The 27413-nt window shown below is 38.8% G+C and overlaps 2 protein-coding genes across 7 annotated transcripts in view; one reads left to right on the top strand and one right to left on the bottom strand.

Annotated features, from left to right (window-relative positions):
• Fmo5 (flavin containing dimethylaniline monoxygenase 5) overlaps positions 1 to 18703 on the bottom strand; it is a 39294-nt gene extending 20591 nt beyond the window's left edge. Inside the window, exons 1-3 of one of the 2 annotated variants that reach the window (XM_047555066.1) lie at positions 18561 to 18703; positions 6513 to 6690; positions 563 to 751 (exon numbers count right to left, since the gene is read on the bottom strand). In XM_047555066.1, the coding sequence (XP_047411022.1) occupies positions 563 to 751; positions 6513 to 6647 (324 nt within the window). In that variant the 5' untranslated portion in view covers positions 6648 to 6690; positions 18561 to 18703. Of the gene's footprint in view, positions 1 to 562; positions 752 to 6512; positions 6691 to 6893; positions 7217 to 18560 lie in introns of those variants that run through there. The other variant, XM_047555056.1, reaches the window with a different exon arrangement.
• The window catches only part of Chd1l (chromodomain helicase DNA binding protein 1 like), a 61803-nt gene continuing 53062 nt past the window's right edge, over positions 18673 to 27413 (top strand). For 2 of the 5 annotated variants that reach the window (XM_047555020.1, XM_047554997.1), the window contains exons 1-4: positions 18679 to 18807; positions 22533 to 22645; positions 25654 to 25760; positions 26573 to 26687. In XM_047555020.1, the coding sequence (XP_047410976.1) occupies positions 18699 to 18807; positions 22533 to 22645; positions 25654 to 25760; positions 26573 to 26687 (444 nt within the window). In that variant the 5' untranslated portion in view covers positions 18679 to 18698. Of the gene's footprint in view, positions 18808 to 22424; positions 22448 to 22532; positions 22646 to 25653; positions 25761 to 26572; positions 26688 to 27413 lie in introns of those variants that run through there. The other 3 variants (XM_047555006.1, XM_047555009.1, XM_047555028.1) reach the window with 3 other exon arrangements.

The following is a 27413-nucleotide window of genomic DNA, read 5'->3' as shown; positions in this document are numbered from 1 at the left end:
TGATAAATTCAAGTTGAGAAACTAACTTGTCTCAGGTTACAAGTTAATTAGTGGTAAGAACAAGGGCCAGAATTCAGGGTTTTGTTTCCTAATTCAATGTTCTACTCTCTCCACCAGATTTAAGTTCTTTGCTTCCTCAATAACTTCACAGTCACTAAGTACTTCACCAGGTTGTTTTGGTGATCACGTAAAATAATATATTGGAAAGTGCCTCAGAAAGTATAAAAGAATAAATAAATAGTGGAAAAGTTGTGGAACCAGAAAGTTTTAAAGCTTTAAAGTTCCCATACCTATTCATTCCCCTCAGCTCCTTTATTATAAGCAGAGAGTGTGAAATGAAGACAATGCAAATACTGGTGGCGGGTATCGTTCTGTATCTGCAGCCAAAATATATGAGAGACTTTCCCAGGGGTATTTTAGAGAGAGAACAAAGAGTGGAGTCTATGTATACGCTTGAGCATATCAAGCTAATATTTACACATAAGCTCTGGTTAATAAAGCCACATTATTCACTTACTTGATGAAGACCTTCAAACACAAAGACACCCACAAAACTGCCTACCTTGAACTGGATATACTTTAAAAGGTTGAAGTTTTTGGCATACATCCTGAAATACTCAAGGACCTGGGAATTGTGCATGAAGTTAGGATAATGATCTGGGATGGGGTAGTCACTGAAGCACATCATCTCCTTAGAAGTATTGATGATCACTGATTTGTAAATACTGGCTCTCCCGTCTTCAGGATTTTCCTGCAGTAAATTAGAAGCATTCATGGCAACTTGAGAATTTCATGATTTACAAATAGCCAGTGAACAGTTGAAAAATTTCCTGAAATACATGCCAATTCAAACAAATGACACACATACATGACCTCCACACATCTCCCAGTACTTGTGCCTCTGTGTAGTTCCTTTCCCTTGAATCTCAGTATCTTTATGACTTGCTTTTGACCAACAGTATATAGTTGAAATGGCACTGAATGACTTTCAGTACTAAGTCATAAGTAGTCTTGCAGCTTCCACCTGGGTGTCTTAGAAGGCTCACTTTGGTGGAAGCCAGCAGCCACGTAAGAAGTTAGCTTTTCAGTATGGAGATTCCTCAGAAAGCTTGGAATGGAACCACCATTTGACCCAGGTATCCCGCTCCTTGGCCTATACCCAAAGGACTTAAAATCAGCATACTACAGAGATACAGCCACATCAATGTTCATTGCTGCTCAATTCACCATAGCCAGATTGTGGAACCAACCTAGATGTCCTTCAACTGATGAATGGATAAAGAAACTGTGGTATATATATACAATGGAATATTACTCCACCATAAAGAATGATAAAATTATGGCATTTGCAGGCAAATGGATGAAATTGGAGAATATCATGTTAAGTGAGATAAGCCAATCTCAAAAAACTAAAGGACGAATGATCTCGCTGATAAGCGGATGAGGACATATAATGGGGGGTGGGAGGGGTTAGCGTTAGGTTAGGGTTAGGTTTAGGGTTAGGGTTAAGGAGGGTGGTAAGAATGGAGGAAGGAAGGACTGTATAGAGGGAAAAGAGGGGGGAGGGGTGGGGGGAAGGGAAAAAAATAACAGAATGAATCAAACAACATTACCCTATGTAGATTTATGATTACACAAATGGTATGCCTTGACTCCATGTACAAATACAGACAACATGTATCCCATTTGTTTACAATAAAATAAAATAAAATAAAATAAAAAGAAGTTAGCTTTTATAGCTGTGACCCAAATATCTGACAAGGAGAAAGAATTCTTTTGACTCATGGATTCAGAGGTTTCAGCTCCACTGCTTTTGGCTTCAGGCAAGGCAGAACATCATGGTGGAAGGGTATGGCAGAGGAAAGCTTCTCAGTTCATGGTAGCCAGAAGGCAGCAGTTGACGGAAGAGGCCCAGGACAAGATATAGTCCCCAAGGGTAACCCCCCCTGAACCCGTGATCTGCTTTTCCAACCATGTCCCACCTGCCTACAGTATCTACCACTGCTTAGTAATCCATTCAGCTGTCAATGAATTAATCCATTGATGATGTCAGAGCCCTAATGAACGAATCACTTTCCAAAAGACCCACCTCTGGACAATGCTGCATTGGATACCAAGACTTGAACATCTGGGCTTTTTGGGGATATTCTAAATCTTTACTATAAAAACTCCAACTACCTTGAGACCACAATACTGTTAGGAAGCCCAACTTAGGCACATGGAAGAAAATATCTAGGGTAGAGAAATATTCAAATAGCACCCAGAAATTCTAGCTGTCCCACCTAAAGTTCTAAACATATGAACATAGTAGTCACATCAAATTCAGTCTTAGCACTCATCAGATGGCAATCACAAGAAATTCCAAGTGAGAACTTCCCAGTTGAATGAATAAGTCTCAAGAATTTTCATATATATTGAGACATTGCTCTCAAGAAAATGTACTAAGTCTCTTTCCAGTATAAGTTGTTATTTACCCATTTTTACTATTGCTGGGTAACAGTCATTTAAATGAGTAAAAATGGGTTAGATCAAAACATACTAGGAAGAGTATAAGTTAGTACAATGTTTTCTGAGTAATGTTGCAATGTATATAAAAGTCCTTGAAATTTACATAGCCTTTTAAAGAAATATTCAGACTTGCAAACAAAAATTATTGTTAAAGGATGTTAGTGTCAGCATTATTCATAAAATAAAAAGGAAACAAGTTAAATGCTTAAGAAAAAATAACTGAAATTTGAGAACCACTGCTTTAGATCTTTGCTACCCAAAGTATGGTCTGTGGACCAGCACAAAGGGGACCACTTTGGACATTGTTAGAAATGCAGAATTTTAGGCCCCTCCCTAGACTTACTGAATCAGAACTAATATATTAACAAAATCCTCAACTGATTCAGATGCACATGAAAACTGAGAAGCACTGCTTCAGATGCATTAATCCCTAATTCAGTGTCTTCTTTTCTGCAACAAACTTTTTGCTTCCTCAAAAATTGCCAATTAATTACTTCATGGGGTTAAGGTGGTAATCCAATAAAATAATGCAATATTGTCACTGAAATGTCACAAACCACAGGTTTTCAAATCTATTATATTTAAATTTTTTTGATTATAGAAAATCACCTTAAACCAATTTGGACCCTCTCCTTCCTTTTTATTACAGAAATGAATAAATATTAGGAGAGTGGGTATTACAAAACATTAAATATCCACAAAACAGAGTGTTGGACTTGTCCACATTCAGGTTTATTTTCCTCCCAATTCTTATTAAAGAATTATCTAGTCTAGGAATCCAAAGTTGACCATACTTATTTGTCTGCCCCATAATCATTTCTTTTTGACTTCTAATAAGGTTTTCAGGAGTCTTCTTTCAAGTCTTTTCTTGTTTATCTTACCTATTTCAAACAAAGTATTCATTTAAGGTGTGGTTGTGACTATATTTCTGCCCTAATTAAAATTTTAGCGGTTCACATTTCCTATAATTACCTAGCAGAGAGCTTTACTGGGACTCCAGATCAACACAACCAGAATTTCATGAATAGGCTGACATTATTTTTTGTTAATGTTCCCCCAGAGATTAATTCTTCAATATGTAGCAAAAGTGGACAACTATACCCTTGTGTTTTTCAATCCATTTATTGTCTTATTCTCTTTTTTGTCATTTTTTTGAGAAAGGAGGAGTTATGAAATTTATGAGTTTTTAAAAAAACATATTTCATTAATGGGTGCTTATTAGTTAATTTTCTGATTAAACAGTAACAGTAATATTTTATATTATACTGTGCCCACATGGCATCTATTTGTCTATCTGTCTATACTTTAAAACTTTACTATGTATAGTAGTTATCTGATCATCAGCATAAATATCACTAAGGCTTGTCAGAAATGGAGAATTTTGGTATACCCCAAATTAATTCATGAGAATCTCTAGTAATTCATGTGTACATTAAAGTTTGAAAAGCACAGTTTAGCATGTTTTAATAATTTTTAGATATGCAGTTTGACTTAAAAAACCAAAGATTATTTTGTAGCATGGAGTACTTATCAAATCCTTAGCATTTTGAAAGAAATTTATTAACTTTTCAAGTAATTGCATTCATAAGGTAACATCAAAGTAAACTGATACATCAAAGTAAACTGTAATATATCATATTACAACCTACTTTCTACCATCAATCTTACTTAATGTTAATGAAGAGATCAAGAATTGATTGAAATTAATGTCTTGAGAGCTCATATGATTATTATTAGAAAGTTTTCAGCTGTACAAGGAGGAGACAATACTAGTTTGGTAGGTAGACATGATCGGAAAATAGAAATGGTAGTGTCTGAGAAAACAATTGTTTGGCAGATAGAAAAATGAAATAGGAATCAAGTTAGGAAAAGTACAAGTGGTACTACCTGAGAAGAAAATAAAAATATCCTGGATCCCAGGAACCTGTCACAAAAAGAGAAAACAGAAGCCCTGAATTCCCAGTGTTCTTATTGGACACTGAGCACTGGAGGTGGAATTTCAAAGTGCTTAGACCAATTCTACATATAAAACCTCTAACAAATTTAAAAAAAAGTTTTGGGAGATGAAAGGACAACTAGACTCCAAATAATGAGCACGAGACTGATAGAGAAGTATGTCTCAGGAAAAAGTTCTCAAGGTAACCACCAGCAGCATGCAAAATATGTTCAGTTCATTAAAGGATGTTTATAATACCTTAGTCTCCACAGCTATGTAACTGTGAGAAATGTGAAAAGGAGGGTCTATAGTGCCATAAACATTCTTAGCAGCCACTCAGGACAGTTTCCTTCTCAGGAATCCACTTATTAAACATAAATATATTGGGTAGGAAATATATGCCAGGCATCATTCTTGGTTCTAGAATATAATAGTCAACCATATAGGTATGTCTGTGATAAGAAAAGTCAGAGAAGTCAGAGTATTATGATGAAAATTTATTTTTTTCATGGAAGCAGTTCATAAGGTGTTGAAATTTTGCCCAAAGGATAATAAAAAGGAAATCCCCATGCTGTCTATTCAGCAGATTATAACTTCAAATCCCTTTAGAGTTTAAAAACCACAAAACTGATAATCAGGCAGGATAATGGTTACCCTCCCAACCTCATCCCTGCCTCAATCGATTTTGCTGCTGTTCAGTAATTGCCAAACCTGGCTAGGATGCTTAAGGAGACTCAAAATGTGGGGGTCCCACTCTAGGCCTGAATAATTACTGACATGTAGCCATATGTGGAGCTGGCACTTTTATAAGAGATTGATGTAATTATTCATTCACTTACTCCCTATGATCACTGTACAAAGGGGTATTACTATTATCCCTTCCTAAAGATTAAAAAAAAAGTGGGCAGAGAGGTTTAATGATTTGCCCAAGGCCATACTTCTTGTAAATGACAGTCTTTGAATCTAAAACAGTGCCCTTAACCTCTACACTAGGATGTGACTGGGTTTCAAGAATTTTCTATTACTGAAAACAAATTAACAGGGTTTTCAGCCCACATCTAAGACTGATTATGATAAAGGTATAGGGATTTGCTAAGGGGATTCATTTTAGATCTGAATAAGACTATAGTCAGAATTAGTTCCCAAAACAGAGCCAAGATACAATACATCTGTTCAACTAAGAAATGTCATAAGGCCACTTTTAAGTAGCTGGCCAATAGAGTGTTAGTTTTTATGATGTGCAATATACCTGTGGCACCTCAATTCCATTCACTGGTTCAGAAAATGAGTTTAAAAGTAAACCAATTTAGAGATCAATGAAGGTGACTGATACTTTTTGACACTAAATAAGCATATCATTTAAATTGATGATATTTTCAATGGTTATTAACAAGTTGCAGAGTTGGATGTGCATATTAAAACAATTTAACTTTAAAACTGAGTATATGTAAGGACAAGAAAACCCATTTGCAGGTACCCTCTGCCCTCTTCTGGAAGACAAAGGACTTTGAACTTCTCAAAGCAAGAAGTTTACAGCAAACAATACTATCGAGTTTTATACTTTATTCAAGGACTAGAATGTCAGAAAAATACCTGGACTTTTTTAATAGAAAAAGTAATGTTGAATATTGGGGGGGGGGTATTCCTGGAAGGAGTTGTTATCAGGTAATTCTAGCTCATTTACCTTTAAGACATATCAGAAGTAACCACTCTACATTTTCTAATCCCTGTGTGCTTTCTAAAGTTTGTTCTATTACTCAACCTCCCTGCCTTACCACATTGTTTCCCTCTTCTGAAAAACAGCAAAACTAACAAAATGGAAATGTTGTCTGTGGTTTTTATAGACAGTAGAAAAGGGAAAAAAAGGTATATCTACAATGCATTTTGCAGCCAACAAAGGGAAAGAGAAACCCTCATAAAATGTGGGGTGGGGGACGTTAAGAAGTCAACAGGCAGAATTCTATCGGGTTTAGTCATTTTCAAGCTCTCATTACCTAACACGAGATAAAATGTTGCGTGCACCCAGCTACAGGGAGGTCTTCAAGTATTAAGGGACAAGGAGATTTACCTGATACCTCCAAAGCCCCCCAATGTCATCAGTCCTTTCAAAGCAAACAGGTTCCAAGTCTTCATCCAGGCAGCACTTAACAGAAGAAAGCCCACAGACTCCACTCCCAATCACAGCAATTCTTTTCTTGGTCATCGTCTCCAGAGATCTTCACTTGGCTATGGCAATGTCACTTGTCCTAAAGAAAGAATGACAAGAGACAGAAAGCACAAATCTGTCAACAGTTTTTAAGGAAGACAGTTGCCATGACACTCAAATAAATGCTGTAACAAGAGGTAACCGAATCTGGTTCCCCTCTTCAGAAGGAATCTCCTGCAAAGGATAGGACAGCCCTGTTGCCTGCAAGACCCAGGGCTGAGAAGCTCCGTAGTGTTATCTTACTCTGTTTCCAGAAGCACCTGGCTGATCCTTCAGCTGCGATCTGGAAGTTACTCTGATTTTCTGCTGTAATAAAAGAAATATAAACTACGGAAGTAAAAACAGCAGCAACAGCCGATGGGAAGGCACTGTTCTGCCCCACCTCCTTTCAGCCAACACCCCGCTCACTCATTGGCAGCGATTCTCCCTCTCTGAACTGGAAGAAAACGTGGAGTGAATCTGCTTTGGGCAGAAAACAAAAACAAAAACAAAAAAATCATCTACAAAACAAAAAAAGCATCTGTAGTTTTCATCTGCTGTTATAGGCAGTGCCTTTTTACTCCCTCTGGAGACAGAATGGTCCTCTAATCTCTTTTGCTCCCCTACTGTGGGCATCCACTTTTAACTTCCTGCTTTTCCCTTAAAGTGACAAACTCCTACTAAAACAAAACTGTCAACAACTCCCAAGCAAGCTTGATAGAAATGCCAACATACAGAACATCCTCCTTGCAGGGGATCTGTTCAAACAGGTGATCCTACCCCCTTCTCTCCCTCCTCCCCACCTCATGGACTGGATCTTCAGATCTACACTACTGGTAGAATTTACTTTAAAATCCCCATGCATGTTTTAAACTACTTTTAGATGAACTATAGCTGGCTTCATCTCAACTACTTTTAAATATGGTTAAAAATAGATCTTTGGCTTGAAGAATTATTTTACTCCATCAGGAAGATGTTGTCTTAGACCAATATATGGTCTGAATTATATAAAATATAGGAAGCACACAATGGGGAACACATAGTCTCCACATCACCTAATGGGATAATGAAAGAAAAGAGGATCAAAGGTGGAGTTCTGTGTTTGTGTATAAATATGTATGATATATGTAATAAAAAGGAAGGTTTTCACTTTGGTTGGGATACAAGGGATTGAACCCAGGGCACTTAACTACTGAGCCACAACCCATTATTTTTCATTTTGAGACAGGGTCTCCTTAAGTTTCTTAGGGCCTCACTACTTTTCTGAAGCTGGCTTTGAACTTGTGATCCTCCTGCTTCAACATCCTGAGCCACTGGGGTTACAGGTGAGTGCCACAGCACTGGGCAGAATGTTTTTACTTTGTGATGTGGTTCTGTCAAAACATTTATTCATCAAAATATACTAATCTTTCAATGGACACATCAAGATGACCTAGTCAAGTAGTTTTATTTTAAAAGAGCTGCTATTTAATTTTGCTCTGAATTCTCTTCTCACTTTGCTCCTGCAACACTTCCACTAAAACCTTTATTTAACTAGTGTCTGTCCTCACAGATTACCACCAAAAAGAGTCAAAAAGAGTGCCTTTTGTCACCAAGGACCTGCTGTGACTGGTCTGCCTGATTGTCCTCCACGAGGAGGGCTGGGTGCGGGGGTGGGGGTGGGGGTGGGGGGGTGGGGGGGTGGGGGGGGTGGGGGAGGGGTGGGGGGTATCAGTCGGCCCTACCTTTCCTGGTCTGGCCTTGTTGGGGAGTGCTCCCTTCCTTGTCGCTGGTCGAGAAGAGCAAGGGGGCTAAAGACCCTGACAGTTACCTAAATGTATCTCTTTGAGATTTCAGAAGAATTAGTTTCCCATTCCATCCCTCCCAAGACCTATGGTAGTGAAAGGGCCAAGGGATACTTAAGAACAGGACATCCCATCTACAACCATCCAGTTTCTATTAAACTATGGTTTGTCAGGTGTTGGAGAACACAGATGGTATTCTTTCTGTTAATGAATCACTGGACCACAAGGAGCTACATCTGAATCTGAGAGAGACAACTGCATGTCACCCAGACATACAATTCAAATTGGGAGCAGTAGCCAGATGGGCTTGGGGTTGTCGTCCTTGGGGTAGGAATGAGCACATCAAGAGCAGAATTAACACTGAATTTTAGTGGCTAGACAAGAAGCAGACACTACTAGATACTCAGTAAAATGTTTTCTCCTCCTCTTACAATATCATATATCCCTTTGGAATGGGGCTGCCCAAAGAAGAATTGCATTTTCCTGGTTCTCCTTTAAGCTATGTGTAAATTTATGATCAAGTTATCACCAAGGAACATAAGAAGAGCAAATGTGAGTAACTTCTACCTAACCTGTGAGGATTGCACTATTTTGAAAATGTTAATATCACACAACAAACATATGAAAAAATGTTCAACATCTCTAGTGATTAGAGAAATACAAATTAAAGTGACATTGAGAGTTCATCTCACTCCTATCAGAATAATAATTATCAAGAATACAAGTAAGAATAAATGTTGGCAAGGATACGGTGAAAAATGTTCACTCATACATTGCTGGTGGGACTGTAAACTGGTACAACCACTCTGGAAAGCAATATGGAGATTCCTTGAAAAACTTGGAATGAAACCACCATTTGATCCAGTTATACCGCTCTTAGGTTTATACCCAAAGAACTTAAAATCAATGTACTATGGTGACACAGCCACATCAATGTTTATAGCAGCTCAATTCACAATAGCTAAACTATGGAACCAACCTAGATGTCCTTCAACAGATAAATGGATAAAGAAAATGTGGTATATATACACAACGGAATATTACTCAGCTGTAAAGAAGAATGAAATTATGGCATTTGCCAGTAAATGGACGAAAATGGAGACTATCATACTGGGTGAAATAAGCCAATCCCAAAAAACCAAAGGCTGAATATTCTCTCTGATATGCAGATGCTAACACACAATAAGGTGGGGGAAGGGAAGAATAGAAGTACTTTAGATAAAGGAGAATGAAGAGAAGGGAGGGGAATAAGAATAGGAAAGACAGTAAAATGAACTGAACATAAATTTCCTGTGTACACATATGAATTCATAACCAGTGTAACTCCACATCATGAACAACCACAAGGATGGGAAGTTATACTCCATGTATGTATAATATGCCAAAATACATTCTAGTGTCATGTATAACTAAAAGGAACAAATAAAAAAATAAATTAAGAAAAGAAAGAAAACATTAATAGCAGATAATTTCCCAGGTGATAAGTGCAACTGTAGGTAGTGAGGGCCAAACACATGTGCAGAATAGCCATTGAATTAACCAACAGTTACCTTTACCTTATTAGCATAGTAAAATGCTATATACCTCAGCAGAAGACCTAAGGTGGAGATTTAACATGGAAAGGAGATATGGGACTCATGAAGAGGCATGATGAAGAAGAACGTAGGCACGACTCAAGTTCCATCTCTACAGGTGATGACATTAAGACACACATACATAATCTATACACATACACTTATGGAAATGATATGAATTAATACTTACATGAAAGTTTAGGAAAAATTTTAATCACCATGAAACTTATTTGATTTGTATAGCTTACATGGCAGGCAGTAGGAAAAATCTAAGCAGGCACATTTAAAGCTTCAACTCATACATCATATTCATTCACATTCCAAAACAAAGCACATGGGCTCTGTTCATTGAGAGACACAGAAAGTCACATTACTAAGGGACTGGATGCACAATAATCCTTAGGGGAGAAGGCGGATAGTTGGGAATAGGAATACAATCTACCAAAGTTGGCTATGCATGACCTGTAATTGAGTAGATAAAGCACACTCTTTACTTTCAGAGCCCACATCTATGGGTCATGATAATGGGGAAAACCTTACACCTGTGGATTTCACAAGCCAATGAGATTACCATGGAACCTCAACCGTGAAGGACAACTCCTGATCTCTTGAGTCTTTACTGGTGAGATGCAGTCAGTTGGGTAATCTCCAGATTTATTTCCAGCTAAAGTATTTTGGTCCTTTACAATATCCTCGAAATTCAAATTTGTGTTTTGTTTCTTATTTAAAAAAAAAAGGTGGGGCTGGGGTTGCAGCTCTGTGGTAGAGCACTTGCCTAGCATGTGTGAAGCACTGGGTTAATTTCTCAGCACTGCATATAAATAAATGAATACAATAAAGGTCTATCAACATCTAAAAAGTATTTTTTTAAAGAGTGGTCTATTTAGTGTTCTCAACAGTGTTATAGGACAACTACTATTATCCTCACTATGAATTACTACGCATCATGAGCCTTTCAAAAGTACTCTCAGATTATTTAAGTCCTCTGAGGTTGAAGATTATTTTACATGCCATTTTTGAGCATTTTGGAGTATCAAAATGGGGAACTTCCTTGGCTGAATGTTACAACTGTACCTCAGGAATACAGATATATGTGCAGCAAGTATGTTCATTTATCAAAACTAAGACCCAGGCTTTGTGAAGTTAGGGTATAAGATGGCTTTGGGTTCTAATCAACCCAGAGGAAGAGGAAGGTCACAGAGTGTTCTTAGGATTTCAGTGTAGGCTGAATCAGGAGGAACATTTGGCTTTATGCAATTTTACTGCTGAGATAATCTACTCCTTACATGAAAATCTGTCAGAAAAGTTAAACTCCAGTAGGAGTTTAAGGCTTCAGGGACTAGCTAGGTGGATTGCATAAAAGCTTTCCTGCTGGACCAAAAAGAGTGAAATTGCTTGTAACCAATTTGAAAAAAAGTATTCAATTAGAAAGAAAAAAAAAAAAAAAAAGCTGGGCACAATGGCACATGCTTGTCATCATAGCTACTCAGGAGGCTAATGCAGGAGGATCACGGTTTGAGGCCAGCCTTGGCAACTTAGCCAGACTACCCCTACCCCTAAATAAAATAAAATAAAAAGGAATGGAGATGTAGCTCAGGAGGAGAGTGCTTGCCCAACACACATGAAACCTTGGGCTCAATTCCAGTACTTCAAACAAATGAAACAAGAAAACAAGAACTGCTCTGTCAAACAAAAGACACACAGGCAAGTTTCAGTACAAAGCTACCTACAATCTCTGACCTGTGTCCTCAATGATTTTTTGATAATTTTCAGTGTGTGCCCTTATCTTTGGTATTTAAAGGGAGTGACAATTCTCAGAGGTGACTGGGCAAGAGTTCTGTAAAGCACTTCCTGCTATACTTAAATGCACAGTCTCCTTGGTATATCTTCTCAGGCTCTTGGGCTCTCTGGGTTTTACATTTATTATGTAAATCTGATGCCTAAGATATATAATTACATCAAAGTCAAGTGTAGTTTTTCCTTGCTTGGGAGAAAGAAAACCCAAATTGCTTTCAACTCAGTGTAGGGCGCTGACCTAATCCTAACCTTAGCCCAAAGGTCCAAGTTCATGTATGCAAGAAGGGGTCTGAAACATTTTCCCCTATGGTCACATCTTTTACTGAAGCTCCATATCTGACTCACAAGATGCTGCCAACTAGTACCCTATTGTAACCCAGTAGACCAAGGACACAGTGGACAGTAAATATAACCTGTTCACTAACCTGCGCTTCAATCACGCTTGTTTTGGTTGGGGTTGAAAATGCTAAGATCTATCCAAGGCATGATTTAGTTACTGTTAATGTTACTGGGTTGCTGTTGTCAGAGGGAATTCCCTTTTGTGGAGGAATAAAATAGAATTTATACAAGCATTATGACTATATAACCTGAGCAATGAATGAAAAAGGAATTGAGCTAGACTTCGTTCTGGCAGTTAATACTGACTCACTAGAAAATATTGAACAAGTTTCCTAAACTTTCTGTGCCTTAGTTTGCCCATTTATTAAATGTTCTCTCTTTTCCTCAAGGTTATAACAATCATAGGTCCTATATTTTCGAACTGCTCCAAAGGCCCCTCACTCATGCATTTAATAATACTTTCTCAGCGCTACCAATGGGCCAAACACTGTTCTAGGTACAAATCCAATACATCCTAAAGGTGAATTTATTATCTTCCCTCCCTCTAACCAGCTTTTATTTCTTATAATCCCTCAGCGGTGGCACAAACATCCAGATCACAGGGTACACACCTGTGGCAGTCCCCCGGGATGTTTCTCTCACCTTTAGCCATGTGCTTATCAATGACCAAATCCCTTCAAGTTCATCTTCACTAATTCTTTTTCTTTCAGCAGTAGAGATTGAACCCAGGGCCCCACACATGCTATGTAATTGTTCACCCATTGAGCTACATAGCTTTTTATTTTACATACCTTTTATTTCATTTTACAGTCATTTTTATTTTGAGACAGTATCACTAAATTCCCCAGGGTTACCCTGAACTTGCCATCCTCCTATCTCAGCCTCCCAAGTAGCTGGGATTACAGGTGTGCTCCATTGCACCCAGCTCTGTCACCAATTTTTAAATATATTTATTATCCCTTACAAATCTTGTCTCAATGGCTTTGCCTTTGTGATCCCTCTGACCTAAACTTTCTTCCTCTGATTTTACAAAGCTGGCTTCCCATCATTCAGACCTTAATATGAATGTCATCTTTTTAGTGATATCCTCTTCAACCCACTCTACTCAGCTGCTACCCAGCCCTATTCTCAATATCATTACCTTCTTAGCACTATTCTACCTGATAACTTATTTGTACTTTCTTTTCTTTTTATATTTCTTCATCACTAAAACCTGAGCTTCACAAGTGCAGGGACCTTATCTATCGTGTTCACCTCTATTCTAGACAGTGGGGATATGACCAACTTTATTATCACGCTCCATTGTATTCATCTGGCAAATATCCAACCCTGGTAAAACTCAATTCTCTAACTCTTCCCCACCTGCAGCCAACACACACAATGCTGCCTGGTCTCCTGACCATCAACTTCAAGTGGCCCTCACTGTTGCTTGGCAATGGTACCATATTCCTCTCGTCCATTCACTTCCACTTCCCTAGACAACTATTTCACATCTTTCTGTCCTCAAACCCCCAACACCCTTCCCACACAAGCTCACCAGATGCCATTGTTTCTTATTTCATTTAGACAATAGAGTCAGGAGAGATCAGGTGCTGTCACCACCAAATCTATGCCTTCTACTGTCTAGGCCAACCCCTCTACTTGTGCATTAGATCCCACCTCCTCTCACTCAAGAACATTACCCTGGTATCATTAGATTTTATCTCCACTGGATCATTCCCATCAGCATTCAGTATGCTCTAACATTACATCTTAAAACAAACTAAACTGCCCTTGACCTGGTAGTTACTGTTGCCAATTTTCTGCTTCCTTTTATATCAACACTCTTTAAAAAGGGGTGAGATGGTCTGTCTCCACCTTCTTTCCTCTCATTCTCTTGATTTAGTCACTCCAGTCAGGCACTGAACTCCTTGCCAAGACCATTGAAAACCATAATGTTGTCCAATTTAGTGCTTATTTTCTATCTTTACTCCACATTTTAACTGCATTTTGATGCAGACCATCACTCTTGAAACCCTTATTCATTTGGCCTTAGGGATACTCTATTCTTAGTTCTCATACTATTTTACTGGCTACTCTTAGTCTCTTCTGCTGCCTCCTCTTCTTGATTTCTAAATATTAGTTGACAGGATTAGTCTTTTTTTTTTTTTTTTTTATAATTCCAGTCATGGTCTTGGGGATATTAGAACTTAAGCTCCATCCTAAAATTATACCTTCCTTATCTGTGCTCAGTTCTAACCCTTTCCTCTGAACTCTAGTATAGTCTATTCAGTTAACTACTCAAAACCTGTACTTGGATCTGTATTACTGTCTCATTATACTCTGTCCAAAATTGAATTGTTTTTTCTCAACATGAATTACTTTTGAAAAAAGCTTTTGATACATGTATTTTACAAATTTTAATGGACATAATAATTGTACATATTTATGGGATACAGTGACATTTCGTTATGTGTATACAATGTGAAATAATCAGATCAGGGTAATTGATTTATGGATCACCTCAAAAATTTATCATTACATTGTGTTAGAAACATTCACTATCCTCTATACTATTTTGAAATATTCACTTAATTACCATCAACCTTAAGAACCACATTGTGTTAAAGAGCATTAGAAGTTATTCCTCTTATCCAGTTACACCTCTGTGCCCATTAACCATCCTTTCTCCATTCCCCTCTTCTTCTCACTCTTCCTAGACTCTGGTAATCATTATTCTACTCTCCACTTCTATGACATCAACTTTTTCAGTTTCCACATTTAAGTGAAAATATGCAATTTTTTTTTTGTGCATGACTTATTTCACTTAATGTTCCACAGCCTCATCCATGTTGCGTTAAATGATAGAATTTCATCCTTTTTTGGATGAAAAACATTCTATTGTATATATATGCCACATTTTCTTTATTCTTTCATCCACATAGGGGCACCTAGGTTGATTCCATATCTTGGCTATTATGAATAGTGCTGTAATAAACATGGAAGTGATATCTCTTTGACATACTGATTTCATTTCCTTTAGATATACACTCAGTAATGGAGTTGCTGGATCATATGGTAGCTCTATTTTTTTTTTAGGAGCCCCATAGTGTTTTCCATAATGGTTGTACTAATTTACATTCCCACCAGCAATGTATGAGAGTTCTCCTATTTCTGCATACTTTCCAGCACAAAAATGAACTCTCGATGTTCTCCAAACTCTTCATTCTGTCTTCCTCCTTCCATATAGCAATTCCATTCTACCACATGCTAATGCCAAATCCTTGAAATCATCTTTTATTCTCCCATTTCTCCCAATTCTCAATTTGTGAGTCTTCTAGGCATTACCTGTTCAATATATCTACTCACCACACCACTGTTACCATGCTGGCCCCCAAATTATCATCTTTTGCCCACACTATTGCAATAGTCTCCTAACTGAAGTCTCTGCTTCTCCCCTATAGGCTCATTTCATACAGCATTCAGAGTAAAACTTCTAAATGTTTTACATGACTTGCACACTTGGAGTCTCTTGGTTAGCCTTTCTCAACTATATTTTAAATGCCAGACTCAATATATCAATGGTCTACTTAGCTTATAGCTAGGACCCCATCTCTGAAATGTTAAAGTTAAAAATAATCAGCATCCTTTTGTTTAAGTGGCAGGTGGTTGATATAATTGTTTTAGCAGATAAATTTAGTGCATGAGAATCTGGATGGGAGGAAATAAGTCAAACAGAGAACAGGATGCAAAAAACACTCAGTAGCAGTTTCATAGAACAGAGGATCTTCCAGAGAAGCCGCCAAAGGATATAAATCATAAGGTTTTGAGAAAACACCCAAAAGAGCGGAGTAAAACAGGCTGCCTTTGCTAAATAGCCCTGTCTCTTCTCTTGGACTTGCTGATGCCCAATGGGTAACTAAAAGCAGGATAAAGTTTGGCATCTCTGCCTTCATTTAGTACTTCTCTTTAATTACCTTATTAAACTTTGGGTTGGATTCCTGCTCAACTCTGGATCATATGATAGTTATATTTCTAGTTGTTGTTGTTGTTGTTTTGTGGAGTCCCATAACATTTTCATAATGTCTATACTAGTTTATATAAGCATAAGCATATTAATCATTTAAGGAGTATTCATCTAAAGTTGATAATGTGCTTCCTTCAAGGCTGAAGACATCAAGGTCAGAAAAACTAAGGTATTTTCCACAAACTGCCTGCTTTTACTGTGTCCTGTTCCAGGGCCCTGGAGTGGTGCCTAGAAGTCTTTAGTCATTACCCTACATTTTCCACAGTGAGTCTTGCAGGCAGATCAACCGTGAAGAGATTGCCCTCCCTCAGCAGGAGCAGTATAGTCCCCTGGGAACTGAATTGTTCCCCCATTCCAGTGTTACGCCACCTGCAATTCCCCTCAGTGCTTGACAAGGATTCCGCTGAGTAATAAAGATGTTTGCAAAGTCTCATCTCATTGGGAATTTGGGTTGTGGGCTTTCCTTCCTTGCTTGCTTAATATGTATAGGTTTACTATTAATGTTTTATGTGTTTTCCCTGAAAATAGGGGTCTTAACAGAACCAGGGTTAGAACATAAAAATCAGACTTCTTATGGAACAGTGATTTCAGATTTACTCATTTGCTATGAAACTCTGAGTAACCAAGACTACTATGAGAAAATACAAAAACAGATTCTAGCTGCCGATCCCCTGTTGACTACTCTCAGATGACCTGAAACATGTAGGCAAATAATTCCAACCCCATCAGGAAGGAATAACAGGAACAGAAGAAATAAAGGGTTCCTCAATGTTAATTTCACACAGTATAAGATGATATCATAAAATGTCTAGCATTTATTAACTACAGCAGTAGTCACATGACTGACGTTTATTCAACCCTACTGAACTTGCTTTAACCTTTATGATCAGTTAAATGTTAATGTCTTATTGTTTAGTTATAGGTTATCACAAGTAAACAATTACTAGAATAATTAGAATACTTCATTGTCTAGTCTAGTAATGATCATACAAAATATTTTTGTTTTTCTCCTTGTGACTTTTTCCTGTTCTGAAAAAACATGTGTAACTGCCTACCTTTTAATGTATAAAAAGCTGACTGGGAAAAATAAAATTTAGAACTTAGCATCCATTCCTTGAGTTTGTGTTGCTTTGTTCTCCACCTCGCCAATGCCTACTCCATCACCTGTGACCACTACGACCCCTGCTAGGGCTGGACCCCGGCATTCCAGGATCATAGATCTAATAGATAAATAATCTATGAAGCAAGAGGAAATTGTCCCTGGAACCACTGTAACTTCCTCAACACCAGTAAGACTTGGTGTGATCAGAACTCAAGAAAATGATAAACCACTCCACAGTTTGACCAAGACTGCTTATTTACACCTACCTCTTGTCTCCTGCCCCAGTTCTTTCTCTATTCAAGTCAAAGCTCACATCAAACCTGAAAGACAGGACTGAGACACTTGACATCACTTGTCTTTCCAATACAGCTACATTGATTAAAGTTCCTTTCTTTCTTTTCCCCATTATTTTTTCCATTTGGTTTTTGGGATTTGTTAGGACGCCCAGAGTTAGGCCTCTGGCATAGGACTTGGGTAACAGGAAAGGTGCTGCACAAACTCAATGTTGCCCTATGCTGTGACACTGTTTTTCTGTCTCAGCATTGATCTTCGCATTGATTACTACTGGATTTTTATTTATTGTCTGTCTTTTCTTTTTCAAATATAAGCTCCATGAGATTAGTAGCCTCTATCTCTAGTATCATAAGGAGTGCTTGGCACTTTAGGTGGCTCGATCTGTATTCATGAAGACTCAAGACACAAAATTAGTCTCATAAAACTGTACTTTGTTGGAGTTTCTATGAAAAAACAACCTAAGTTGAACTCTTTTGTAGTTAACAATGAATTTACTGAAGTTGGTGCACTTCTAAAATGGAAGCACCAGGATTAACTTACTTGGAAATAATATTCTGATGACATTACTTAGAAAATATTAGTTTCTATTCTCGGTTTGCCAATCACCATTCAAAGTCACAGTAAAGAGGACCTACTTATAGGTTGTTGTGTTAAATAAGAAAATATGTGAAAACCTCCTTAGGGTAGCACCTAGAACTACATAAATAAATACAGCTATTTTGTTATTAACATAATATTTGTATTAGTGGTATACTCCATCATAAAATCACTCAAAACCGATGTTGAGTCACCCTTAAGTTAACACATTGGTTAATCTACACCCAATGGTTTCCTTGAAACATCCTTGGCGGCAAGACATCTTGGTGCTTTCAATTCACTACATTCACAGGCTTTCACCTGGCCTCCAGCTAACAGGGAACAGGTCAGGGGATTTCAGAGTCTAAACCAATTTATCACTAGAGCCAACAGAATTGAGCACGCTCCTGAGAACCGCATAGCCATTCCAGCACTCTACCCAAGAACTCCCGGACTAACCTTGAGGCTGACTCGCAGCTCCAGCTCCGAGACGTCCTCAGCGGGCGCCCCCTGGCGGCTGCGCGGCGCCCGCCGGTCCCCCGGCGCACCGGAAAGGCCAAGGACGCAGGGCCGGAGGGCGGAGCCTCTCGCGGCCAGATGGAGGGCGAAGTGCCCGGCTTCCTACTAGCCCTACAGGCGAAGGGCAGACCCGAGGCGGTGCGGACGCGGGTGGAGGAGCAGGACTTACGCCAGTGCGGCCTAACGGGTAAGTGGGCTCCGGGCGGACGACCGCTCAGACGTGCCACTGGCACTGGCCTTTTGCCGACCGGGTCGTGAGGGCTGCTTTCCCGCGGGCGCCGGGACCTTCGGTCCGCCGGCCGTGGGTGGGCGCGGAAGGTGCCAAGCCAGAGCCGCGGGCATGGGGGACGGAGTTGTGCCTGGGCCCTATCCCGGTGGCCAGGCCGGTGGGAGGAGAAACTTGCAAAGGTGCGCGCGAAGCGCAGGTCTCTGAACAGAGACTGCGTCCTGGCGCCCCAGGCTGTGCCATTGCTCTTCAGGTTCCGGTGGTTTGGAGGCCTGGCCTGCGCGGTGCTTTGGTAAAACTCTGAAAACTCATGTCCCACTTTTGATTTCTTCTCCGTTGACTGTGCAGGCGCAGTTGATGATTTGCCACTGGTTAATCACCCCAAAGCTGTATTTTGACAAATGCAAACAAGCTAAAGTTTGTAGGCTCCTTACCCCACGTGTTGCCGATTTCAGATCCACCTGCCCTCCTCTTGGTCTTCTAAGCCTGGAGAGTGCGGGCAGCGACCCGCAGCGCCCACCCTCCATCCAGCCTCTCCCAGCCTCCTTGTCCTTATTTATCAGCCCCAGAACGTGGTGGTGCCTTAGCGGAGTGACAGAATCGCGCTCAATAGTAACATAGCCATTTACTCATCATTTTATTGAAATGCTAGTGAGAGCATGCTATTGGGTGTTGGGTGCGGGAGACAACAAAACCAAGATGGGCCCTGTCCACCGAATTTCTAGATTAGTGAACCAGTGCTTTTCAAAGTATGAAAGCAAGCGTTCATTCAGCTCATACTTATGCATTAAATACCACGGGAGTGTGAGGTTTTGTTCTCCGAAGGAAACCAAAGGTGCAGTTCTGTGTTCTGCTTAGAAGAATGATGGATCTGGATGGATGGAGAGGGTGCATGTCTGAAGAGTAGAAGTCTGGCAGAATGTATATCCAGTCTTAAGTACGAATTTTTGTACTGGCCTTTGTGTGTTCAGCATATCTCGACTAAAGTGTAAATGGCTAAGTGCTTGCCTATCAACAGTGTGTGCACCGTTGATATCCAGGGCCAGAGAAACCTACGTGTGTATATGAGTTAGTGAAAATGAGTAGACAAGAGGTTTGAAGTTGAAGAGGATGAGATAGAATGACTAAAAGCAGAAGTATATAGGAAAATTAGTGGGCGTGTTTATCAACTGGTGTTTATAACTGATAGTGTAGAGAAAGAAACAGAAATAGAAGTAGCCCAAGGCATAATTATTGAGTATTGTAACTTGTAATTCCTATTTGCCAAAATAATTAACATTTTGGGAAACTATTCTTTGTGACTTAAATTTTATTATTTTCCTAATTCCAGAAGTAGTTCGTGTTTTTTGTAAAACATTTGGGGAAATAGCCTATGCTTTTGGTTGTGGCGGTGCTTTCTGTATTCCTGGTCATGGAGATTGATGCTACCTTAATGAGCCAGTTCTATGGTAGTTATTCAGTAGTTGTACCAGGAAGCTAAACCTTGGAGGCTACTCTTCTAGCCCTTCCAACAATTTTATGGTGACCTCATTCCCTATATTAAATTCTTTTCTGCCTAACTTTCTTGAATTTTTTTTTTTTTTTTGCAGTTCTCAAGTATTAAATACTGTTATCTTTGTGGACATAGTTTCATAATTTAATTTAATGTGTTTTATGATAATTACAGATTCACATTCTGTTTAAAAAATATAATAGAGATCCCATGTAACCTTACTCAGTTTCTCCAATGGTAATGTCTCGCAAAGCTATTTAGAATGTTATAGCCCAGAGTTTACTTGATATAGTCAAGAGCCAGAACATTTCTGTTACTAGAGGCCTAACTCTGGGCCTCTTTTGGAGATCCAACAGATCAGGTGCAGCTACTCTTCCAAAAAACTAAGCAAAAAAGGTAATTATGAAAAACATGCCAGGGCCTCTGTCCTTCTTTTTTAGATTCTGCAACATGCATATGTTGGATCCTTTTGTTGATGTAGGATAGAAGAGACTGGACACATGAGGAGTTTTCAGGAAGCAGGTTCATTGACTGCAGGGTCCAGGGTGGCTCTTGCCTAAGAATTCTTCCTCTGAACAAAGATTTTGGAAATTTTTTGAACTTTATATCCAGTGGGAGGAAGGACTTGGAGGTTTTATGTGACTATTGCTTTCTGATTCATCCCCTAGACCAGGTTTCATAAGTTTTTATCAAGAAAGCAGAGATAATATCTTTTTGTACAATAAGCTTGCAGACTGTGTCACACCTTATGTGTGCAAACCTGGCATTTACAAGAAAGAGGAAACTTCAAACCCCAAGACATCCTGCTGATTGACAAGAGGAGAAGCTTAATTATGGCAAGGGTCTTTTGTGTGGCAATACCTAGTCTGCTTCACTATAGTCACCTCCTAATCACAACTGGTAAAGGTTCCCCTTTCCTAAAGATGTATGTGATTAGATTGGGTAGTCCACGATAATTCAGTACAATCTTCCCATCTTAAGACCCTGAACCTTAATTGTATCTGTGGAGTCTTTTTTGCCAAATAAAGTAACCTACTCACTGATTTTGGGGTCTACACATGAACTCTTTGAAGTCCACTCTTTATCTACCACTCCAACCTTTTACTTTTGAACTATTGATAGATAGATAGATGCTCATACATTTCCATTCTTATCTCTGCTTCTCAGTTGAAGCATACAGTCCTATTTTCATTTTTTCCTTGAGCATGTGTCACTCCACAGCCCATTTGTGCTAGGTTGTGGAAAGGCCAGAGAAGGTGCTTGAAGACAGCATGGGAGACATGATTCATTTGGGAAAGCTTATAGCAGATCAGTAGCAGCTCCAGGAAGAGTTCCGTGGCAACAGACTGAACCAGAGCATCTGTGTCTCTTAAGGTGCTTCTCCAAGCGGTACCTCTCTTTCTCATGGTGTTTTGCCTAGTGGCACTGGCCAAATGAGTGACATGTATCCTTTCCCCAGTGTCCTCAGTTCTTTGCTCATCCCCATTCAGAGGGGCTTATGTGTTAGACTGAAGAAGCAGTGACATCAGCATTAGTTTGCTTATATGACCAGCATTCCAAGGAGCAACTGACCCAGTGTACATGCAAGAAAGTAGCTTTTTACGTATAACACTAACTTGCCCTAGTTCCCAGTGTACATGAGAGAAATCCAGTGTCCTTTAAGATGATATGTATCTGGACTTTCCAGGTCAGGCTTGCTCTCATTGTTCCTTTAATTTTGTTAGGTTTTTGGGAACAGAAAGGGAGCATTCAGGGTCATGGTGTTTTAGTTCCCCTTTTCCTTAGTAACAACACAGCACAAATGGCAAATTCAGATGGGTGCCATTAAGCAAGCACGTGAACAATCCATGCGTTGTTTGTTAAGTTGCATCATTACCAGGAGCGCTTCATTTCCAGGAAAGGACAATGACATGAGCTGGGTATTAGAGAACAAATCCCAAGCTGAGTTTCTCATCTGTCAAGTGGATTATATAATAGTGACAGGCTATTTTAGGGCTTTGATTGGTGATCCAAGTCTGCCCATAAAGTAATTTGGAAATCAGCTAATGTTTTTATACATAGAATTTCCCAGTAAAAGATATGGGCAGTAAACTTTGACATTAAGAGAATGTAAGCCATGTTCCTCATTCAAAGTCTTAGAGCTTAGCCCACATATATGTCTACTCTCTGGTTTTGTTGTATTTTTTATTTCTAGGAATTCATCTACGCCCTTATCAACTGGAGGGAGTCAACTGGCTGGCCCAACGCTTCCACTGTCAGAATGGCTGCATCCTGGGAGATGAGATGGGCCTCGGTAAGACCTGCCAGGTATGTTAGAGTGAAACAAGCACTGTTCACCTCCACCTAAATACCTCCTCACATTTCATTACTGTCTTAGCTGTTAGCTACAAGATCTATTTTTATACTAGGACGTGAAATGCCTCACTTTTATTAAGAGATCACAACCTTGGAATGGATTTTTCCAGTTGTGGGGGTGGTTAAGAATCGTGTCATTACCCTTATTTTATCTGAGCTTTGACATGTATCTATGAGAAGAGTTAATTAGTCGAGTTAGAAGTGCAGTTAATGGGCCCAGGCTTAGGGCCCATTTCTCTGTGTTAAGCATGTTTACTTGCCCAAGGACCAAATTGACTCTGACCTCCTTAGTAACACTTTATGGAGTTAACTGTATTGTTTCTAATTTTAATCTCCCTTCCTCAGTGGGGGTGGGTTGGAGTAGGACTGCTTCCTATTTTTATACTGTGATACAGAAATGAACAGGAAGTACACTATGTTTTCCAAAATACAACTTAGCCACCTAATGGCCTTAAAAGGGGGTGAGGTATGGGACTGGGTTTTAAGTTCAGTGTTAGAGCACTTGCCTAGCATGTGTGAGGCACCTTGTTCATTTTTCAGCACCACATATAAATAAATAAAATAAAGACCCATTGACAACTAAAAAAAATTCTTTCTAAAAAAGGGGTGCAGGTAAGGTAGAGCCTCAAAACCTGGAGAATCAGATGTGGCCCCCCTGGGCATCAATCAGTAGTTGGTGTGTTGAAATTGATGCTTCTATCAGGCTAATCAGCAATACTGCCCTGGGTTGACATATGTGGGCTTGTATTAATGGAAAGTTGAGTCACAATACCCCTTCGGTTAATCACACAAGGATTACTTATCCGAAGGATTCCAAAAATATCCTGGTGTAATTATGATATATGTCACAGGCAGCTTGATCAGAAATTAGGAGTATAAAAACTTCCTAATCCCAAGAAAGTTTCACCAGTGGTCACTGGTGAGAATGAGCAAGTTCAACTTCCCCTCCAAGGCTCACCTTACATATATAAAGTTTGAGCTGGAGCAGTGCTGCATGTAGGCTAGTCTGACCATATGTTGAAGGCTACTTTACTTAGGCCAGGTGTACCTCATCAGTCTTGGCATTATTCAGAACACAATATGACCCCTCAGAGAGTAGGGTCCCCTGAGATTCATCACTTATCCCTCTTAGCTTTCTTGGGCAAAGAAAATGTTCGTGGTTTATTCTTGCACTGAGAACTATGAAACTAGAATAAAACTCAGATTCCTGGAGGTGTCTCCCTATAATCTCTTTTATCTCAGTCATTGAAATTGTCCCACTGACTTCCTTGAGAGCCAGAAAATTCCACTTGTCCTTTGCCTTCCAGCTCTAGTTTAAATTCTTTAAATATATACCAACTCCCAATCTATTTTGGTAAAAGTGTGTTTAGAATTTTTGCATCTACATTATGAAGGATATTGGTTAGCAATTTTCCTTTCTTATAATAATTTTGTCTAGTTTTGGTATTTTGGTAAATCTGGCCTCATAGAAAAAGTTGAAAAGTGTTCCTCTTCAATTTTCAGGAAGAGTTTATGTAGAATTGTTATTGTTTCTTTTTTAGATGTTTGATAGACTTCACTAATGACTCCAAATTTGTTTTGTAGACACATCTGATTTTTGATAATAAAAGATAAACTTTTTTCTAAGTCGTATTCTCGGGAAATGCTAAACAGAATGATTTTAATCCAGTTAAGTTACTTAACTGGATTAGAGGGTTGCTCTGGGCACAGTTTGGACTGGGATAGTTAAATAAGAAAATAATTTCCTTTATAAAATTAATATGATCATGTCAAAAAAAAAGTGAACTGCTACTCTATCATCACAGCACTCTAACCACCTGCAAGCAGCAAAGTATGTTCTCCATCAATGAAATTATAGTGCACATATAGCTCATATGGTTTCTATTTGTTAATGTACCACTGCCACTGTAATGTTGCATTTTATTATATTCATAGTCATTTTCAACTGACTGTATAATATGCCACCAGGAGAATTTACAATTCACTTAAATGTCCTATTGATGAGGAATCATGAGTTCCCCCTTTGTTGGATTACTTAAGTTAATTTTGATGTGAACATCTTTGAGCGTATAGTTTTCACAGGATTTTGAATATGATCCTTAGGGCATATTTTTTCCTCAGAAATAGCACAGTATTTGGGGATGCAAGCTCTTCACATGTTTTCATTTGTCAAGAGCATTCTTTTTCCTTGTATATCACAGTAACTTTAGAGTCATAAGTGCCTTCAGGCATCTCCTGAAGTATGCCCATTTGGCTTTACAAAGTTTCATTTTATATCCATACATCTTATAAGAATGCTGTATTGTCTATTTTCCCCATTTGAATGTGTGTTCTAGATATGAGCATGTACAAATATGTCATAACAAATCCCACTATTCAGTATAATCATAACGTACCAACTAAAAAAGACCGAGGGCTTTTATCTGTTTTGTTCACGTAGAACTTGAGCCAATAGAAGGCACTCTATAAGTTTATACAGAAGGAAGGAAAACACAGAAGGCGGGAGACAGTTGGGAAGGAAGGAAAGCACTCATCAGGGCAGCTGGGCCAGCGACAGAGGCCACAATGTATGGATCCTGTTTATAGTCAGGTCTTAGCACTTCTGCTTGATGTTTTCAAGTATGCCTGCTTTTTTCCATCAGTTGGGTTGGTTTCATTGATTTTTGTTTTTTCCTGACTTTTTTTGTTTGTGTTAGAGGTTCAGTAACATAAATATTGAGCCTTATTGCTTGTTAACTCCTGAAGTAATGGAACACCATCAATTCCGTCAACAAGCTCACTGAGGCTTTCCTGATTTCGCTCTAGGAACGTACTAGTGTCCTAATGTGTGAAAGATTGTACATAATTTCTTTATGAAGCACGTCATATATAAGAGTTTGTGTTTTCAACCTACAGCTGTGGGAACTTTGTCGTTTCTTATGAGAAAATGTGATCAAAACTGCCTTCTTGCTTTGTTCCAGACTATTGCTCTCATCATTTACTTGACAGGAAGGTTAAATGATGAAGGACCATTTCTGATTCTCTGTCCCCTGTCTGTTTTGAACAACTGGAAAGAAGAGATGGAAAGGTACAGAGTAGATGTAGCTGGACTTGTATTATTTATGTTGATATTTTTCTAGATGATGTATAAGATCATAAATCAAAATCTCATCATATTCAATGATTTTATTCCAGAAAGCTTGAACCGAAACAGTGTAGGTTAAGATACAGGATCTGATAGGGGAGGATCCAATGGGTGTTACTGTTACCATTCTGCAATTTCAAGGCTACTACTCTTTTTTTTCTTTTTTTTTTTGGTTCCTGTGTTTATTCATTACCGCCTGATTTTGAGGTAAATAGATATCCTGTAGCATACCAATTGATGTCTTTGTTTCCTTTCTTTTATGTATTTTTGAAATATTTTCTTAATGGTTGCCCTAGTGATTATAATAAACATCTTCACTTAAAATAATTTTGTACAGATTGATGCCAACAATTTCAGTAGTATACAAAGCTTTGCTTCAATATAGTTTTCTCTCTCCCTTCTTAGTGCTCTTATTGTCATATAAATTGCATCTTTATGTATCATAAATAAATTTTATTTATCAAAAGGAGAAACTATCCTTCCCATAGAAACATAGGAAGTAACGAAAATGAGAAGCATCATTGCATTTTCAGTTAGCACAAGAGACCCTCTTGGACCTGATCCTTCTCCCTGCTTACCACAGACCTTCCCCTGAGGTTTAACCATTATTCTGGATAACAGTTTGGCCTCCTGGTATTCTTTCTGGGATCAGCACCTAATGAATGGTGTCTGCACATTGCAGTCCTTTCATGACATGCACACACCATCTCATGGCTCTAGCATTTGGGTTCATCTGCCTCTTTTCTTGGATTTAGATTTGCTCCAGGTCTTTCCTGTGTAACATATGCAGGGGACAAGGAGGAAAGAATACATCTTCAGCAAGACCTGAAGCAGGAGTCACATTTTCATGTGCTACTGACTACCTATGAGGTATGTATTTGTTTCTCTAAAGCAAGAATTCCTAACCTGGGTCCTTAGAAGTTATAAAATCCACTGAAATTATATTTTAATTTTTTTGATAGCACACATTTTTCTAGGGGGACAGTCTACCTTCATCACATTCTAAAAGAGGGACCAAACAAAGCGAAGGATCATTGTGCTTCAAGTTAGCTAGATATATTTCCCTCTTTTTCCTGGTGGAACAAGGGGGAAAGCTTCCCAGGAAAGTGGCACTTTAGCTTCCTCTGCTGATGACTAGCAGGAGGCTGGCAGGCAGGTGAGAGGGTTTTGTGTACAGAGGCATCATGTCTGATAATGGGATTATAGGAATGGAGGATGCTTAATTCCTGTCTCATTTTATATCCTTGTTTAAACTAAGACTGGGTAACTGTAAACCTTCCACTTAACCATACCTCCCTTCTGTTCATATGATAGTGCTAGTTTAGAAATTGGGCTTACATGTTTTTTTACAGAGTTAACAAGTTAAAAGACTTAGATCCTGTGGTTTAAGAGAGTTAACAAGAAATAAGAAACTAACTTATTAATATCAGAATTTATCAATTGCAGAGTTTTTATTTTTTTAATTTCTTATTTTTTTAGTACCAGGGATTGAGCCCAAGGGTGCTTAACCACTGAGGCACATCTCCAGCCCTTTTTTTTTCATTTAGGACCAGGCCTCACCAAGTTTGTTAGGGCCTCATTTAAGTTGCTGAGGCT

The sequence above is a fragment of the Sciurus carolinensis genome, chromosome 1 (genome assembly GCF_902686445.1).
Source record: "Sciurus carolinensis chromosome 1, mSciCar1.2, whole genome shotgun sequence".
NCBI classification, from domain to species: Eukaryota; Metazoa; Chordata; class Mammalia; order Rodentia; family Sciuridae; genus Sciurus; species Sciurus carolinensis.
Note: the sequence above shows the minus strand (reverse complement) of the source record. Positions and strands in the feature narration are given on the sequence as shown.